Below are 19,472 nucleotides of genomic sequence, written 5' to 3' on the forward strand. Positions count from 1 at the left end.
TTACCATTCAGAGGTTACTTGCTTCTTGGGAATAAAAAGCAAAAGAAGGAAAATGCTAAGAAACAATGACATAGAAGGAAACTAAATCCTACATATTACTTCAGTGGCAGTATGAGTCTGTGACTGAATTCAAGTAAAAAATAAATAAATAATAATAATTTGTAATAAAACGATACACGATTGCATCCAATACATCCAATCCAACAGGTGGCACTAAAATACTGTTGTACTAAATAAACCCCGCTGATTCTTTCTGTGGGTACGACGTCACTTTGGCGCCGAATCACACGTAGTTAAGCGCGCGGAAGAAAACATCGAAGCTTCAGAAATTTTAATAATACGCCAATATATATATATAAAAAAACATATTCCGGCTTTATTCGGTAACAGCAGTGCAAGACCCCAACGATGCAGCGAAGCATAGCGTGAGTGTGTCCTGCTTTTCTGCTTTTATCCGCGATGTTGACCACAGAACATTACATGCAGTGGTTCTGATACAAGACTGCGTTTAACCTACACCAGCTAACTTACTCTAACTGTGACAATAATGGTTTCCTTTAAATTTCTTTGTCAGATTTTATAATTCCGTATCAACTTGAGGGAGTTTATTTGTCTTTATAACGCGATCTCGTCGTTTCCCGCCCACAGGTCATTCTTTCAGCCAATGAAAAGTAAGGAGAAGAGTGATGGACAGGTCAAAACAAAGACTGAGTGAGTGATAATTAGCTGCTATTTATTTGTTGAATTAATTTTTATTTTCTAATTGAACACAGTGGTGTAGAAACCACATAACTCATTCTGTGTTGATTCTGTATTTATTCTCTTTGGTAACAATGACCACTGTGGAGTTGAAGGAATATTAAAACAAATAAGCAATGTTATTATGTTATATGATAATGTTTTTCTCTTCCTTCTGCTCAGACCCTTAAAAAGTCCCCTCAAAATTCAGAATGGTGTGCAGGAAAGTGATTCACCAGTAAAGAAGGTGCATAAACGCAGTCGCGCAATCATAGACAGCGATGATGAAGATCAGCCGATAGTAAAAGAGCAGCTGCCAAAACAGAGTGAAGCTGAACCAGTAAAGCCAGAGCAGGTAAGGTTTATTGAGTTATCATGAACTTCGACCGGGATGAGATGTCAGTATTTTTGATAACAATTTTGTTTCTACTATGTTAAATACACAGGAATCTGATGTTACAAAGGCTGCTTCCACTCCGGTTTCTCCAAAAACTCCCATAACCCCAACGACTCCGGTCACGTCAAGTACCTCTGTTGCGGTGGTTACCCCTGCTTCTTCCGGTACTCCTGGAACTCCGACATCAACATCGCCGTCCGGCATTCCCAAACGCAAGACCGGTCTGTATCACTCTCTTCTTCTCACATTCCATCTTGTGCTACTGATCATTTATTCTTTCAAAAAAGGCATGTAGTAGATTATATGCCAAAGGATTTTCTGGAAAGTTTGTTTTAAATTGAATACAGTAGGCTACATGGGATTAAAATCCCTCTCCCATTCTCTAGCCCGCAAGCAGTTCCCCAAGAGGAAGCTGGAAAGTAGAAGTGATGGAGAAGGGGCAAAAGAGGAGGAAAAGGAGGTCAATGAAGGGCAGGAGAGTAAGAGAGCACGAGTTGAGGCCTCACCTGAACAGACAGGTGATTTGAGTTGATTTCAGGTATAGTATCTGCTGTATCTTAAAGTGTTTCTCACCGTTTCTTCTCTTTCTCTCTTTAACTCAGACAACGAGATGATGGAATTGGAAGAAAAGAGAGAAGATGGGAAGACTGCAGTGGTGGAACAGAAAGAGGATGAAGAAGCAAAAACAACCGTAGCGGAGGACAATGCAAACAATAACATGAAAGAAAAGGATAAAAAGAAGGTAAAGCAGGAGAAAAAGATAAATGGAGAAAATGAGAAGAAAGAAAAAAAAGACAAGAAAGAGAAGGAACTCAGCAGTCCTGAACGAGCGGTTAAAAAAGAAAAAAACACAGAAGAGGAAGGGGGATCGGCCAAAAAGAAACCCATCAGCAGCTTTTTTGGTAAACCTGTTGTCCTTTTCTTTCTCATCTTCTGTCTTTTTAATTAAAGGGATGGTTCACTCTAAAATGAAAATTGTCATTATTTACTTGACAACCCAAACCTGCATGATTACTGAAACTTTATTTTTTACATTAATATGTAACTTACATCTTACAATCTCTTGTAGCACCCAGAAAGGCAGCTGTCAAACTGGAAAAAGAGGAGCGAAATGAGGGAGAAAAAAAGAAGGACGAAGAGTTCTCTGATGCTGCTGAACAGAAAGAGAAGAAAAGGTTGAAGAAACCTGACTTGGAATATTTTACTTAAAAAATATGATTGTTTGTTATGAAAGGCCACAGTTTTTTTCTTTGACTCCATTTGAATGAGCTTGATTGTTTTGACAGTGGAAAGGGGGTGGATTCTACAGTCCAGAGCCAGTATGATCCTTCCAGAGCTCATTACCATCCTATTGACCACGCCTGCTGGATGAAAGGCCAAAAGTACATTTAATTAGTTATATAACAGTGTGCTGCAGGAATGAGTCAAAATAAAAAACAGCGCTACGGTAGCATTTTTGTAGACTTTAAATAAATATTGGAAGATTTGTTGGAAGCTTAGTGGATATGACAGTATTGTGAGCATGCTGTGATTGCTTTTGTAGCTTTTTATATGTTTTGATTGTATTTAGGCTTTAGATTAATTATAAGTTGTTCATTTGTGTAGCATATTTATGTACAAAATGTGTAAGAATCAATTTTGCTAGCTATTTTCTGTAATAATGCAAAAGCCAATGGAAAGTCTTATTGGCTCTTCTGCCAAGGGAACCAGGGTGATGCTAACTTATGAGTTGACTTGCAAAAATGTGTCATCTCTGCAAGACCTAAATATCATTGTTATAAGAACTAGAAAGTTAAGGAAATGATTAATCCACTAAAGTTATAGTAATTTTATTCCAAAGGCATGAACAAAAAGCTTAATACAATTGCAAAATACATTTTTCTTTCTAAAGTAGTAAAGTTTGATTGAGACTTTTTCTATGGAAGTTCATTGTTGTATGTTTTCTTAATCTCTTTCTCAGAGTGCCATATTTGGCTGTCGCTCGCACCTTTGAGAAGATTGAAGAGGATTCAGGCAGGTATGAAGTAGAATTGTTTTGTATAAACTGTGTATGTGTTCTCTCTTACATCTATTACAGTTTCAAAATAAGTGTGTAAAGCAGTTAAATTTCAACCTTATTTTATTTTTTAGGCTGAAGAACATTGAAACGCTTTCCAACTTTCTGCGATCTGTAATACTGCTTTCTCCAGGTGTGTATTCATCGAGTTTAAGTAGGTTAATTATTTTTGCTTTCTTTTTGTCCAAGTAGTGAATAGGTGAACAGGTTAATGAATCTGTTAGGGAGGCAGATTGAAAAAAAATACTTTAACTTGATCTTGTGAATGTAGCATACATTCAAAATATGATGTGTTTGCATCTGTTCAATATTCTGTTGTTTGTTTAGATGACCTGTTATGCTGTGTGTACCTGTGTCTGAATCAGCTCGGCCCTGCATATCAGGGTCTGGAGCTGGGCATTGGGGAGACCATCCTGATGAAAGCTGTGGCTCAGGCAACTGGTAAATATATTTGTGTTTTCCCTGATGTCATTCACCATTCTCCTTGCCTGACCCCTGTACTGTAAACTTCTGTTACCAGGGCGACAACTGGACAAAATCAAGGCAGAGGCTCAGGAGAAAGGTGACCTGGGATTGGTTGCTGAAAGTTCTCGCAGTAACCAGAGAATGATGTTTGCACCGGCCAATCTGACAGCAGGGGGCGTTTTCAACAAACTGAAAGAGATTGCTAACATGAGTGGAAATTCTGTGAGTACAAATGCAGTAATGACAACACTATTGTGAATGTACTATTACAATTGAATGTATCTGTTTATTATAGTAGTATGTTTTCAAATATAATTTATTCCTGTGATGCAAAGCTGATTTTTCAGTGTCATTACTCCAGTCACATGATCCCTCAGAAATCATTATAATATGCTGGTTTGCTGCTCAAAAATTGTTTATTCTTATCATCTACAGCAAAATAGTTTCGTAGATGATAAGAATAAACAATTTTTGAGCAGCAAACCAGCATATTATAATGATTTCTGAGGGATCATGTGACTGGAGTAATGACACTACGAAACTCAACTACGACTACGAACAACATTTATTTCATTAAGATCATTTATGACATCATAAATGTTTTAACTGTCACTTTTTATCAATTTAAAAACTGTTCTCAATGTAAATCCACTTCCTCTCTCTCTTGCTCTTTCTCTCTCTGTGTCAGGCAATGAATAAGAAGATTGACATTATTAAAGGCTTGTTTGTGGCGTGTCGGTTTTCTGAGGCCCGATACATTGTGCGGTGCGTTATTTTGCCTTTCACTTATGACTTTTTACATTTCTCATCTGACCAACCATGCAGAAATGTTGAGTTCATTCAGAAAAATACTGAATAATGAATGTAATTTATGGGTGACAGTTGATTTTAGCTAAATCTAAATTGTGCTACTGGCCTTGATTATACTGCTGTATGGTGACAGATTAATTTGAATATTAATGCAGAAGTGAAATGTGTTAGTTTGATTGGTTGCTTGTGTGATTGACAGGTCACTGGCTGGGAAGCTGCGGATCGGATTGGCTGAGCAGAGCATTCTCACGTCTCTCAGTCAAGCTGTGTGTCTGTCGCCCCCAGGCCAAGGTTTGAAATGATCCTAATGAAACTGGCATTAACACACATCATAATCAGAGCATTGATAGAACCTCCAGGCATTCAGCATTTGCAATTAAGATTACTCTCTGCCGTGATAAGTAAAAAATGAATAACGTTTAAACATGTAAATATTAATTAGGTGTCTATTTAGTTTAGCAGTGCTGAAATGTTACTAAAATGTTTTTCTTGTGTTGGTTCAGAGTTCCCACCAGCTGTGCTGGATGCTGGGAAAGGAATGAGTGCAGAAAACAGGAGAGTGTGGCTGGAGGAGAAATCACTGATCCTAAAACAGACATACTGGTGAGTGAGTGTGTGTATATATGCAAGACACTGATGAAAAATATTTTAAAAGAACCATTGAAAACATTTATGTATACATATTTGTTTTTTTAGTTTTGCCGTCACAAAAAAATAATGTTTTAAAATGTACAAAAATAATAATATGCTGATTTTTCACAAATGTACTTTATTACTGTACTTTTGATAAACTAAATGCGTGCGCACACACACACTCCTTTCACTATTCTTCCTTGTATGGCAATTCAAATGTGGGCAGAATTCAACAACTGTAATCATTTCTTAATTAAGCACAGTAAAACAGTGATGGTTTCATCTACATTAATCCCTTTAATAAATTTAATAATTTCGTTTAAATTTAAAACTGATTTACTTTTTTGCATCAATACTCAAAAACAGTAGTCTTGTGACTAAAAGTAAAATATTTTAATAGGTTTAGAGCTCATTAGCAAAGATTTTGGAAGTCTGTTTCATTACTGCAAAAAGGTTAAGTAGCTGTATACACTATGTATATGTACAAATGTAATTTGTCCTTGTCCATTTAGTGAAGAGATATTCATATTGCAATGAATGTATATAAATGTATATACAATGTCCAATCAAAAGGGCTGAAAAAAGAAAAAAAAAAAGATTTCTTTGTATTTTATCCTATTGGCTAACATTCACAGACCGAGCCTAACCTGATTGTCAAACACAAACTGGTACTGTGAGGGATAATTATCCATATACTACAAACAATATTTCAATTACGACTGCAGGTGTCCACTGCATAACAAGTGCCTGTTTAATGAGTATTCACATAATTTGTACCCTACAGGAAGTCTGATTTGAGCAAATTGGACAGGTGTTGCAGTTAGTACATATCACCTCAATGCATACAAATAATGTTTTCCCTCATATTGTTCCTCCCAGTGAGATGCCAAATTATGATGCAATCATTCCTGTATTGATGAAGGAGGGCATAGATGAACTGCCCAATCACTGCAAGCTCACCCCAGGTACTGACCAATTACAACATTTGCTCAGTTCTCCCACCAACAAAAAGAAAATTGAGTTTAGGATGAGACTAAATTTAATTGTGTTTTACAGGTGTGCCCCTGCGGCCCATGTTGGCTCACCCGACTAAAGGGGTTGGGGAGGTAATGAAACGTTTCGATGAGGCATCTTTCACCTGCGAGTATAAATATGATGGCGAGAGAGCCCAGGTGTGTGTTGTTTTATTCTTATTCCACAAGGTGGAGCCTCAGCCATAAAAGTGACTTTCTGTTTCCATAGCAATATCATTGATTAAAATGTTAATTGCCTTTTTGTTTTGCATTTAACAGATCCATATTCTTGAGAATGGAGAGGTGCGCATTTTCAGCCGAAACCAAGAAGACAACACCAGCAAATACCCTGATATTATTTCACGAATCCCACAGGTAACACATATGTACCCAGAAAGATAGAAATAAATAGATCAGATAGACACAAAAGCAAATCTCTGTGTTTAAACACAGGTGCACACTGTCCAATTTCATTCCAAAATTTGGCTGTCTAATTTCAGGGATAATAAAAGATTCCATCATACAGCAAAAATTGGCAGTCTGGGATTGCCTAAGCCTCAGTGTGACATGCTCACTGATGCCCAATTAATTGCTTTTGCTAAGAAATCTTAGCCTGAGAGGTTCTGGCAGAGTGGTTATGTTGGTCAGGTTTTATGTAAAAAAAGAAATTGGGGTTAAAGCTTAATATATACTAATACAGAGTTTTAAAATAATAATAATAAAAAATACAATTAATAACTGATTAAAAATAATTTGGTAATTAAAATGAAGTATAAATACTTTATGACATGAAGAACATACATCAAAATGATAAATGTTGCTTTTGCAACTAACTGAAATAAGTTTAAATGGTAAAATTACTAAATCTGAAATAAAAATGAAAAAGAAATGTAGAAATAACAAAATAAAAGCTTGTTCAAAATCTGAATAAATACTATTATATTAAAATAATACTAAAATGGCGCTATCATATATATTTCAAAACTAACACGAACTGGTGACTTCAAACACCCATGCAATCGCAACTCAAATGTAGCTTGTACAGTCAAGATATTTGATGTTGAACAGTCTGACTTGGCTTTCACCCAATATCTTGCTAATGCACATTCTGACAGCTGTTGTACAGTTCTCCCACAGTGTGCACCTGACTAGTTTCACTTTTTGTTAAGGCTGGAATACAATACAGGACTTTTAAAATCTAAATGACTGAGGATCACACACTACCAGACATTCAAGTTGTTCTGAATATAGGTGTTTATGTGGCTCAGTGGTAGAGCATTGCGTTAGCAGCACAAAAGGTTGTTGGTTCAATTCCCAGGGAACACAGGTTCTGGTAAAAAGAAATGTATAGCCTGAATGCACTAAGTTGCTTTGGATAAGTGTCTACTAAATGCATAAATGTAAATGTATTATGTCCCTCATTGCTAAAAGATGCATGACAAATGAAAATAATATGTTCTAAAATCACATGATTTTTTGTGAAATCTGTCAGCATCTGTGGCTCAATGTCTGCAAATTGACTTTGACTTTTGGCAACCAACGTCAGCTCATCCAGGCTGTAAATCTGGGCAAAAATCTGGACGAAAGTCATGTGATGTATTCCAGCCTTTAGTAAGAAGAGCCACTGCCAGTCAGAACATATGATGTTGAATATGCAGCAATTTTGGAACTCTGTTCAAATGAGATTTCACCGTGGGTGGAGGTTCCCAACATGACACAACTAAAATAGAAAGCCAAGCTCCTGATGAAATGTTTGCAGGAAAAGAAACCATCACACCTGGTTTGGATATGCTGTTAGAGTCTTTCTCACAGACTCTCTCTTTATGTGTCTGCGAGTCTCTCTGTATCTGTCTCTTTCTCTCTCTTTTTCAAAGGCCATATTTGTCCTCTGTCATCCTGCTCTGTTCTCCTCTCAAGAAAGCAATAATGGATTCTAGCCCTAAAGCAAAGAAAGCATTTGATGAATGACATAAACTCACACGCAGATAAATCAATGCTGTTGTTTTGCTTATCAGTGTCCATATCCAATCTCAGAACCATAATATCTCTCTCTGTCTTCCCTTTCTCAGTTGTGTGATATTCAATGCAAAATCTCATTATTGTACAAGTATCAAATTATTGTACCAGAATCAAAACCGTCTGAGTTGTAAACAAGATGTGTCATGTGGGGAATTACAGTTGTCAGTCGTGTTCTAGTGCTAAATATGGTAGCGTGCTTGGTAATGAAAATGCTTGACAAATGCATTTATATATACAAAGTAGCACTTAATTAAATAATTGATTTTAAATTAAGTTTATTAATTCATACAAATTGTCAGTACTTGTTCCATAATGCTGATTACCACAAAATGTAATTTCCTCAAAAACAAAATCAGGGTTACATTGAGGCACTTGCAATAGATGTGAATGGAGACGAAACCACAAACATTAAAATACTTTATTAATAATACTTTAATAGTTTTATTAGTACAGAACATGATTTTTATGTAAAAAATGTAGTAGGTAAAAGGATTTGAACTAATTTACAGCTCAAATAAACTTTTTTTAACAGAAAGAGTTAATTTATGAGTTATGAACTTTCCATAAAATTCTGCCACAATTTTTTTTTTTTTTGTGCAGTAATCAACAGTATGTAATGGTCGATGATTGAGCTTAACTTCTATTGAACAACCAATATAGGCCATTTGCACAAAAAACAATAACTGTGTTAGTTTTGTCGTCTGCTGCTTTAAATGCTCAAACTCTTTAAGTGGATTCTGATTGGCTGTCAATGTTTTTATTGTTAATCAGCTAGAAAAGAAAACAAGATTTCAACAATATTGTTCCTCTTAGTCTTTATCGTTATAGTTGTAGTGTGGACTTTACTGTTCTCCAAGATAAGAATGATTATTGAAATATTAGTTATCGTTCTTGGTGTGAACGACCCTTTAGTCACTGTCACTATGGTTACAATAATAGAATAGAATAGAAATATGAGTATTGAATAGAAACAGGGCTTGACTTCAGTTAATTCATACAGACTGAATTCAAGCTGTTTCTGTAAGCTGTTGTATGAACAGGCACATCTGTTATTGAATTCCGTTGTCAATCCTAAACACTAACTGTGAATGCATTCAATTATGTGGGAGGATTGTAAACATTTCCAAAACTGCCCCATACCTTCTGCTGCAGCTCTCACAAACTCAATATGCACTTGTAACATCTATTGAATTGTAAATGTCACACAGCCTCAGGGTTCGATGGGTTATATGTTGGTGAAGTGTTAGTGTTCAAACCTCAGGTGACCTTATATACAAGTAATTTTAAGATGTTATGACTGTGAGGGGCATGTCTGCAGGGTGAGGCATTACTCTGCGTCAATGATCCAGTTTATTCAGGTGTTGAAAGTAGATTTAATAAATGTCCTTACCTCTCTCATGCAGGTGAAGAAAGAGAACGTACGGTCCTGTGTTCTGGATTCAGAGGCGGTTGCCTGGGACAGAGAAAAGAAACAGATCCAGCCATTTCAGGTCCTCACCACAAGGAAGAGAAAGGTAAGAGGTACAAATAGAGAAAAATGTGAGCAGAGAAACAGCTGAATATAGATGAAAGACATGTAATTTAATAGTTGTCCTTCAGGGTGACATGCTGTATCTTAAACCATTTTAAATATAAAAATCAAATCCTTATGTTTATTAAAAGCCCTTTAAAGGACACTTATTATGCATCTTTTTTTCAAGATATAATATAAGTCTCGTGTGTCCCCAGAATTTGTCTGTAAAGTTTTGGCTCAAAATACCCCACGGCTCATTTATTTATTATATAATTTTGAAAATGCCTATTTTGAACTTAAGCAATGCCTATTTTGCCTATTGTCTATTTTAAACATATGTCTGTTTTGAACGTGAGCAAATAGGCTGTTTTTGTGCATGTATCTTTATATGCAAATGAGCTGCTGTTCCCCTCCCCCTTTTCCAGAATAGGGCTGTGCCTTTACAGCTTGTACCTCGGATACTCTGCTAAAAAAATCTGTTCAGTTTTGATTATCATGTCTATTGCACTGAAATCATGCGTTTTAAAGTGTGTATTAGTTTAAACTTCTTATATATGGTTTTCTGTGTGGAAACATCCAAAGCAAACACACAGAAAGTGGCTGTTACAGTTCTCTTTCATGTCTTATTGCCCTTTAACTGTCAAGTACACACACAAGTTTTATGTTAAAAACACACAAGTTGTAAAAACAGTGGCTTATGTCTGTGAAGGTCATGGCGTTAAAAGTGAAACACTATGGTCACTTGCTGTGGTTGGAAGCATGCAGATTAAGGGGTGGTAATATTATAATAAGATCTCCTTCCTACATCACTAGAGGAGCGAAATCTGAGCTGCTTGTTCTTCGTAGGCTTACCAAAACAAAGTTGCCAGGCTTTTTTCACGTTTTCTGGTTTTCACGTTTCACGTTACCCAATTATAGTGCTTAAACATGGAAATCTCAGATTTTCATGATATGCCCCCTTTAAAAGTTTACATGAGTTTGTGTGTGTGTATTTCAGGATGTGGATGCATCTGAGATCAAGGTTCAGGTGTGTGTGTACGCCTTTGATCTGCTGTACCTCAACGGAGAGGTAAGACCATGATAACAGCTCAAAGCCAATCACATTTGAATAATTTTGCATGTCTCAGAAATCTTCCTTTTTACATGCTATGTGCTGTTTTAGTCAATTATGTGTGTCTGTCTGTGACAGTCTCTGGTGCGAGAGCCTCTGAGCAAACGCAGGGCTCTGTTACGGGAGAGTTTTGAGGAGAAAGAAGGAGAGTTTGTTTTTGCTCGATCTCTGGACGCTGACAACACAGAGAGCATTGCTGAGTTCCTGGAGCAGTCTGTACGAGGTGTGTGAATGACAGATCTAAAGCTGTGGCTCTGTTGTCTTTGTACTTTTATATAATAGACAATTACTGTATTGTATTGGTTTGACAATTGACTGATATTTAGAGTTGAATTGCTCAATGTGAGGTGTTACTCATTCAGTATTAGTAATATTCAGAATTTGTTAATTAATCTCTATTTAAGGAGTTTGTAATGTTTTGCAGATTCTTGTGAGGGCCTAATGGTGAAGACATTGGAAAAACATGCAACTTATGAGATTGCCAAACGCTCCCACAACTGGCTCAAGGTATCGCACACAACACTGTGTTTATGTTCATACTTATTATTGTTAATGTTTAATTAAAACATTTCATTTGACCTTTTAATGTTTTAAACATTGGAATGCTATGTAGTCAATAAAAGAATTTCACAAACAACATTTTGTAAGACTGCTGGAACAAAAAATGCAATAGTCTCAGATAGACAGGCGCATCCTTTGTGTTCAAAAAATAAAACCCAGACAAGTATTCAAAGTCAGAAGGAAGGTGCAAGTCATTAAAGTGTAATTTCCACCCCATTAAGCTCTTCTCTGGCTCTGTGTCTGGCTCTGTGTACAACAAAATGCAGAAATCTTTAGTGTACTCTGTTAAATGTTGTTGAAGGCTGTTTTTAGGTTCTGGATTTTTTGGTAGATTGTAACAGGAGTTTTAGTCTGGTTTAACTGTAGTTTGTTAATTGTTGCCAAACAATTTGACTTGTCAGTACTGAGTTCAGCTAATTCCTGGTTTCTACAAATGTCTCATCCAGTCCAATTCAGAATGTTACTTATTTTCTGTCTCCGTTGTATCTAATAAGAAGCAGCTGTCTTGCGCTGATGCCAAATTTATTCATTATTTGTAAATAATTGTTTGGTATGCGTCCATCAAATTCCAAATTACAGAATAAATATTCAAGCGAGATGAAGTACACTTAATTTGGCAAGTGTTTCATTCATCGGATTACCAAAAATGTGTTACATCATGGCAATGTGAAATAAAACTTCAATTTCTGGCAGAATAATGTTAGGTTCACCAAAACACAGGAAAAATATTTTGTTGAATTTTCAGCAGTCTTTGCTCCATTTATTTTGTTTATTCTACAGAAATATAAGGCTTTTTGTCACTTTTGATCATTTTAATTCATTCTTGCTGAACAATAAACCTCCCTCTCTCACACCCCCAGATGTAACATGAATTTATTTTACCTAGATTCTATTTTGCTGCTTAAATCTCCAAATTCATGGTCTCTATAATTGGGGTTTCTCAAAGCCCTTATGTTTCAAACTAGTTTGACTTACTCAGCAGAATGACAGCCTCAGTCACTATTCACTCCCATTGTATTAAAAAAGTGTGGTAAAAGTAAATGGCGACTGAAGCTGTCATTGTGCCAAACAGTTATTTTTGAGTTCAGTGAAAGAATGAAAGTAATATATGTTTGTAATGACAAAGGGGAGAGTGATGCCAGTTTTTAGTTGTTTTGCCTCTTGGGTTATCTTGTTTCAATGGTTTGTTTATATATATATATATATATATATATATATATATATATATATATTAGTTTTTGTACTCCAGAGCATGACAAAAATATTGTTTAAAATGTTTTTTTGCAGTGTAGTTTATTCCTATTTATACTACTGTCAGAACTGTAATCTGCTTGTCTGCTGTATTGTTTCTAATGGTCTATCTCTGCAGCTGAAGAAGGACTATCTTGAGGGTGTTGGAGATACAGTGGATCTGTGTGTGATTGGTGCTTATCTGGGGAAGGGGAAGAGAGCAGGTAGCTATGGAGGATTTCTACTGGCCTGCTACGATGAGGAGAACGAGGAGTTCCAATCTGTCTGCAAGGTGTGTGCATTAGTCTGAGAGGGGCCAGGGAAAACTAGGACTGTAAATCCATTAAAGATTTTAATCAAGTAAATTAAAGAGAATTAATCTGATTACAGGTAAGTAACTGCATCTAATGCAGAGTTTATAAATGTAATTACTCGTGTATATGTAAAAATTTGTAGCAGATTCTTTTGTAATGTCTAATTCATAGATGGATAGATGTTATTCAATATTGTGAAATTATTAGAAACTATTACAATTACAAGAATTGTTTTCTATTTTAATATATTTTAAATGTAATTTATTCCTGTGGATCCAAAATTTTCAGCATCATTAGTCTTCAGTGTCACACGATCCTTCAGAAATCAATCTAATATATTGATTTGGTGCTCAAGAAATGGTTCTTATAAAAAATTTTGAAAACCGCTGTGCTGCTTAATATTTTAGTGGAAACCAAACTCAAACTTTTTTTTCTAGGATATTCGATTACTAAAAATTTCAAGACAACATTTATTTAAAATATAGATACATTTTTGTAACATTATAAATGTTTACTGTCGCTTATGACCATTTTAATGTGTCCTCGCTATATGAAAGTATACATTTATTAAAAAACTGACCCCAAATATTTGGACGTTAAAGTATATATTAATACGAGTGTTATGTATTTATTTGTTCATTTTTGTCAGATTGGAACAGGCTTCAAAGATGAAGATCTGGAGCAACATTACAATTTCTTAAAGGTAAATCAAGATTTGCACTTTCTTGGTTTCCATATAGTTCAATGCACATAAAGTTCAATGTCTTTATGTGCAATCCACCTCAGGAGCACATCTTACCAAAACCACGTCCATATTACCGTGTGGACCAATCAGCAGAGCCGGATGTTTGGCTGGAGGCGGTGCAAGTGTGGGAGGTGAAATGCGCTGACCTTTCACTGTCTCCGGTTTACAAGGCAGCGATGGGATTGGTCAGTACACCACGATCATGTGAATCATGAAGCTGAATCAGTGTTTTTGGTCTTGGCTCATTGTGCTCAACTTTGGCTCTTTATGGTGCCGTTCTCTTCTTTGCCATCAGGTGGACCCAGAGAAAGGCATTTCACTTCGTTTCCCACGGTACCTCAGGATTAGAGATGACAAAAAGCCAGAGGACGCCACCACAGGGTCACAGGTAACATATGAAATGCAGAAAAACAAGGAGCAAGACCCACACGAGGAATTGTGTATTTACTTAATACATAGTGCTAATGTGAATACAGTGTGATTTGAAATTGAAAGGAGTAAGAAATACTCAAAAGATATAATATAAATAAATATATAATCAATATTTAATTCATTCATAAATAAAAGATATAGTAGAAAAAGCACAAGTGTAGGAGTCAATAGTAATTACCCCACATGGGACGTTCCTTTCAAAATCAAATGTCATAAGTGTATGGAAAATGCAGGATACGGTACAGTATGTTTTGTGTGTGTGTGTGAGATAGCTCCATGGCATATGAGACCGGAAGAGTGAGATTTTAAAGTAGTTTTTCCTTCTGAAAGTCAAACGTGATGACATTGCCGTAGTTCGGAGCTTCGTGACATCGTGATTTAGTGGAGCAAGTGGAGTGGATCCGTTAAAGGAAATCCATCTTTTTACGCTCCACACTGTCTTTCTTTCTTTCCCCCCTCATTTTCACAGTTCATTTATTTCGGTTTTCTTTTATTCCTGTCTCCCGATGGTTGGAAACACACATGCACACACACCCTCTCAAAATGAACTATTCTGATCTCCTGCATCAGTCTTTCTCTCTCTTTCTCTCTTTCAGATTGCAGATCTTTACAAGAAACAGCAGCAGATTCAAAATCAGGGTGAAAAGCAAGATCTGGAGGACTACTATTGATTGCTGCGCTCTGATTGGCTCCTGATGTCAGCTTGTCTTGTTCCTATTGGGCAATGGAGCATTTTTCAATATTTTGTTGCATATTAATGTGCTGAATTTTAATGCTGTGATATTGTGCGACTTAATGAAAAATGGAAATGAACATGTAAATAGTCTTTCAATGATACAGAGCTAAAATAAACTTGCTTTTCACAAACCGACTGCCTTGGGTGTTTTTCACCAGTGGTTTTGTCTTTTGTTGTGTCTGTTTTGTGTACTTTGCATGTGATCCCTTTTAGTTTATAGTTGAATTTCACACATTTATCAGCTTATGAATGCCTATTACTATGCCATTTTAAATGTGTATCTATGCACAGATGATCATGTGAGTGCATATTCATGTTGAAGTGTGTATCTTTAGCATAGTGGGTTTCCAGTGGAAACAGATCTATTGTCAGTGACCAAAGATGGAAAATTAAATTATCCAGCTCTTTCTTTCCATCACTTGCTTTTGTACTCTCCATCGCTTCCTTCAAAGAATTCCGTTTCTCTTCTCCAGTGTTTGCTCACCCTGTCTGAAATGAGTCTGGAAGGTTTTGACACTGTGCTTCTGTCAGAGTTAAGACTGTAAAGAGAATTTTAAAGTGTTGCTGTGACAGTCTAGTAATGGCAAGAATTTGTGGGAGAGGCTTCACCCATCTGTGGAAGTCTTTGAGAAAGGAATTACAATGAATTAATACAAGTTTAATTATTGAGAAATTAATACAGTATTAATAATTCAACCGTTAGCGCTCATTAATATAGCCCATGAGCTGAATGTACTTGCTTGGTTTGGATTGCAGATAAGAGCATTGATTTTAAGAGCCTTGAAGCATTCGGCTAAATGACTGCTGTTCATTAGCAAGGGCTTGTCTTATAACCACATGTTTTTATTAACTGGAATCTAAGCACTAAACCAATCTAGTCAACCTAATATATTCACAGGCTGTGCTCAGAATGGCAGTATGTTTACTGAGAGTAACTGTTGTTTTAGTGTTATTTACAAAGTATATTGCTTATTAATGTTATTGAATTTATTTTTTTAACTAGTAATTTTGTTGTGCTTTTAAAGAGCTTCCTAAAATGCAATGCTTGACTCCATTTCTAATGAGAATTATTTGCTTGGAATCAAAAATAAATACATTTTTACACAAAAATGTACCGTAATTAATTTTATTGTGTGCTTTAACGTTAAGTTAACTGTGCAGTATGCTTATCTGAGGATAACGATGCATTTTTTATTATTTAAGCTGTTTCAACTATACAAAATTTATATGTCTGTATGCTCGCACATTTGTACATTATGCACTATTCTGGACTTCAGTAATATAGCTAGCTTATGAGTCATCTGGACCACATGATGATTTCATCTGTCGTTTTTGAAGCTTGAAATCTTCGGTACCTGTTCGCTGTAATCGTACAAAAGCGTCCAGAGTAGTTTTCATTTTTCCTTTTATGATCCAAAAAAAAAGAGACGTATATGTGTTTTGGAATTGGAGTAAATGATGACAATTTTCGTTCTTTACTGAACTATCTCTTCTGGGCTTGTAATGTATTCCTTGAGTATGGACCATAAGTGTGTGCGAGAGCTCAAAGGTTTCATGGCAGACTGCGTTTCCTCAGGGTAAATATACCGCTCTCCACCCAGAGGACCGCGTGTGTGTCATGCTAACTTATCAGCAAACAGTCTCAAACACTCCCTGAGAGTGTTGTAGGTCACAAAATCATTGGAATGAATCAAACGAGGCCCGTTTTCTGTCCTCCATTGACAGGGACAGAGAGAGAGTACAAACTGGCCCCAAATTTCTCTCTCTCTCTTTCGCTTTCCAAGTTCCTCACTCCTACTCCAGCACACGGTTCCTCAACACAATAAGTCATCTTTAAATCCAAACAATGCTTTTGTTCTCCATTTTATGCCCCTCCTCTGCATCCCTTCATCTCTCTCTCCCTGCATCCCTTGTTTTGGTGCTCCCAGTGACATCCCTGCCATGTGAGAACAAGAGCCGAGGGTAGAATGGAGGGAGGAAGAAAAGACAGATCGCTTCTTTGTCCCGACGTGACCCAGCTGAATATCAGCTCTGTTGCCATTAGGCGTGTGTGTGTGTTTTGCTACCACAGTCGATGGCTTGGGTTTGATGATGTCAGTTTTAAGGACTCCTTTGCTGTGGAGTGTGTCTGGATGTGTCTACTGGTGACATATTTAGGTCTAATGTCATCAGATATAATGTACATTGCATGGTTTCAACAGTATTCATATAGGTAAAAAACACTTAAATGTATAAGAATGTAAATTTAATAAATAATATAATTTATTGAAACAAGTGGTATTAAGAGTGATCATGCTTTTTTTTTTTTTTTAAGCAAAATATTTTACAAAACAGGTTTGTTTCCTTTAAAATAATAAAGCATTGTTTAAAATGAAGACGAAGTACTACATTGTGACTTTCTTGTCAGTTTTAGTATCGAGATACTATAGTTTTTATTAATATTTTCAATATTTTTCTTCAATTTTCATTTTAATCATAAAGATTTAGTCATTCATTATTATATTCAGATCTCTGTATGTTCTTTGTGCTCTGATAGGTTAGACTTAAGTTTCCCCAAAACAGCTTTTTTGTTTTATTTTATTTTACTTTATGAATGTCACCTGTGTTGCTAGTAGCCTTGTGTTGGATGTCAGACAGCATTAAGTGTTTTTTTCTTCTTTTTTCTTTGCTGTGGTCTGTCTATTTTAGATTGTCTATTTGGGGATATAATTGTGATAATATAAACAATATATTCTAGTCTGATGTCACTGCTAACTTTGACAGTCATGAAAAAATATTATAGTTTATAATTTATATGTATTTTATTTTGAATGTCCCTTCTTTTTGCAGTAGGTGTATGTTTTTGATGTCAGACCACTTTAAGTTTTTTTTTGTGATAATTGTAATAATATAAAGAATATATTAGTTAACATAAAAAAATATTTTCTGATGTCATTGTTAACTTTGACATCCAGAAAGATTTTATTTTATTTTTTATCTTATTTTATTCAGTTCGAAATCTTATTTTCAACCACAGATAGAAGTTAGCACAACATGTGTATGAATACCAGCTAAAACACCAACATATATATATAAAAAAACTGTGATAATGTTTCAGTATGGTTGACATAAAATGACCTTCCCTACAAAATCCCTGCCAAATCTTTAAGGTGTTTTTGCATATTTTTACAGTCAAGATGCTTTCAGCAGTATATAAAGTAGATATGCAATCATTTCAGTTTCATTTCACATTAGTCTTCAGTGGTTTATTCTCATGTATACACTGCTGCATTTTGTCGTCTCTTATCTTTTCTCAATTTTCTCTCTTTTGCAGGTTTTTCACCAGCCTGTCTGTCTTTCCTCATGCTCATTCTACAGCTGTCACTCAAGACTGTGTGTTCCAGTAGCTCTCACTTGGGATTCAGCTGATGGTGCATTTTGATTGGTCCTGCTGTCAAAGTCAAACCCAATGTCAACACTGTGGTCATGCTCTTTGATTTCCATCTGTATGCAACAAACATGTCTAATATACTTGCATTAGTGTTAACCCGAATGCATCGCCTTGTTTATGCATTCTCATCTTTGAGTTATGTATTATTATTTGACTATTTGTTTTTAGTTGTATCTCCTTTGGGATTGCAGTAAATTGGCCAAAAACGCCTAAACTGGCATATTTGCAGAAATGTCTAATAAGGTTCACAGTCCCTGTAGCTCTGAAAGGAAAAAAGAAGTGGAGAAGGGACCCGTAACCTTGGAAACCAACGGGAATGTCATATTTGGCTGCTTTTGTTAACTGACGTACTGGCATTGTGTATCATTACATTTCTCAAGTTGAGTAAACTGTCATTAGCTGCATTTTTAATGTGCATATATTTATTTTTACTTTATTATCTAGCCTGTTAGTTTGCTTAGCAGCAAATGGTAAACTCTCAAACTAGTTATTGCCTATAAAACTCATCAAAAACTCCTGTACCATATTTAAGGTCTTATTTCTTTTGAGATAAATATATACAGCGTATATATATATATATATATATATATATATATTTTTTTTTTTGTTTGTTTTTTTTATTTAATTTGTTCAGTGTAGACACATTAAATTGATTAAAATTGACAAATGTTGTTTTAAAAAAAATTCTGTTCATCAAAGTATGCTATGAAAAGTATTATGGTTTTCGCAAAAATAAATAAATACAAAATTAAGCAGCATGAAAAAGAGCAGCAAAATCAACATATTGTAATGATTTCTGAAGGTTCATGTGACACTAAGATTGGAGGAATGGCTACTGAAAATGTAGCTTTACATCCCAGGAGTAAATAAATACAATTTCAAAATGTGTTACTTACTTTACTAAACACTTACTTTAAACGTTATTTTAATTTATTTTTTCTGTCAACTAATGCGGTTTTTCTGGTTATGAATGAAAGGTAAAACACGTTTGAAGTTTGTGATGTACACTAAATTCAAAAGATGCCAGATTCTCTTTCCAAATGGTCAGTTTTATCACACCACTATGCCAGTGTCCTCATATCAACTCATGTTTATATCTCCCTCTCTAATATGTTCTGTCCGCTTTAATGCCATTTTACTGGAATAAGAGGAGTGGGTGGGAGACTGGAGGACGAAAGAATGCAAACCTTTGTCTACAGACAATGATGGTGGAAGAGAAAGAAAGCAGCTCTAAATTAGACCCGCCCGCTCACCCCATGTCTTTCTGTC

At 35.6% G+C, this 19,472-nt stretch overlaps 1 protein-coding gene across 2 annotated transcripts; it reads left to right on the top strand.

Annotated features, from left to right (window-relative positions):
- Window positions 1-260: 260 nt before the first annotated feature.
- Window positions 261-14,904, top strand: lig1 (ligase I, DNA, ATP-dependent). 2 transcript variants are annotated; one of them, XM_059501318.1, is made up of 27 exons: window positions 261-425; window positions 649-711; window positions 922-1,093; window positions 1,203-1,356; window positions 1,522-1,653; window positions 1,738-2,037; window positions 2,205-2,310; window positions 2,422-2,517; window positions 3,096-3,152; window positions 3,266-3,324; window positions 3,519-3,632; window positions 3,712-3,878; window positions 4,345-4,421; window positions 4,666-4,757; window positions 4,970-5,069; window positions 5,979-6,064; window positions 6,156-6,271; window positions 6,392-6,487; window positions 9,535-9,645; window positions 10,642-10,713; window positions 10,834-10,978; window positions 11,180-11,262; window positions 12,686-12,838; window positions 13,510-13,563; window positions 13,647-13,790; window positions 13,901-13,993; window positions 14,634-14,904. In XM_059501318.1, the coding sequence occupies exons 1-27, from the start codon at window positions 409-411 to the stop codon at window positions 14,706-14,708; spliced, it is 2,934 nt and encodes a 977-aa protein (XP_059357301.1). In that variant the 5' UTR covers window positions 261-408; the 3' UTR covers window positions 14,709-14,904. The 2 variants fall into 2 exon arrangements, with proteins under 2 accessions (XP_059357301.1, XP_059357300.1); XM_059501317.1 differs by having other exon boundaries at window positions 262-425; window positions 1,185-1,356.
- Window positions 14,905-19,472: the final 4,568 nt, after the last annotated feature.

The sequence above is a fragment of the Carassius carassius genome, chromosome 20 (genome assembly GCF_963082965.1).
Source record: "Carassius carassius chromosome 20, fCarCar2.1, whole genome shotgun sequence".
NCBI lineage: Eukaryota > Metazoa > Chordata > Actinopteri > Cypriniformes > Cyprinidae > Carassius > Carassius carassius.

Excerpts from the sequence above, each read along its gene's own strand:
- lig1 (XM_059501317.1), top strand. Across the intron at positions 2,518-3,095 it reads TGCTGGATGAAAGGCCAAAA|AGTGCCATATTTGGCTGTCG; the intron begins GTACATTTAATT and ends TCTCTTTCTCAG. Across the intron at positions 13,564-13,646 it reads AACATTACAATTTCTTAAAG|GAGCACATCTTACCAAAACC; the intron begins GTAAATCAAGAT and ends AATCCACCTCAG.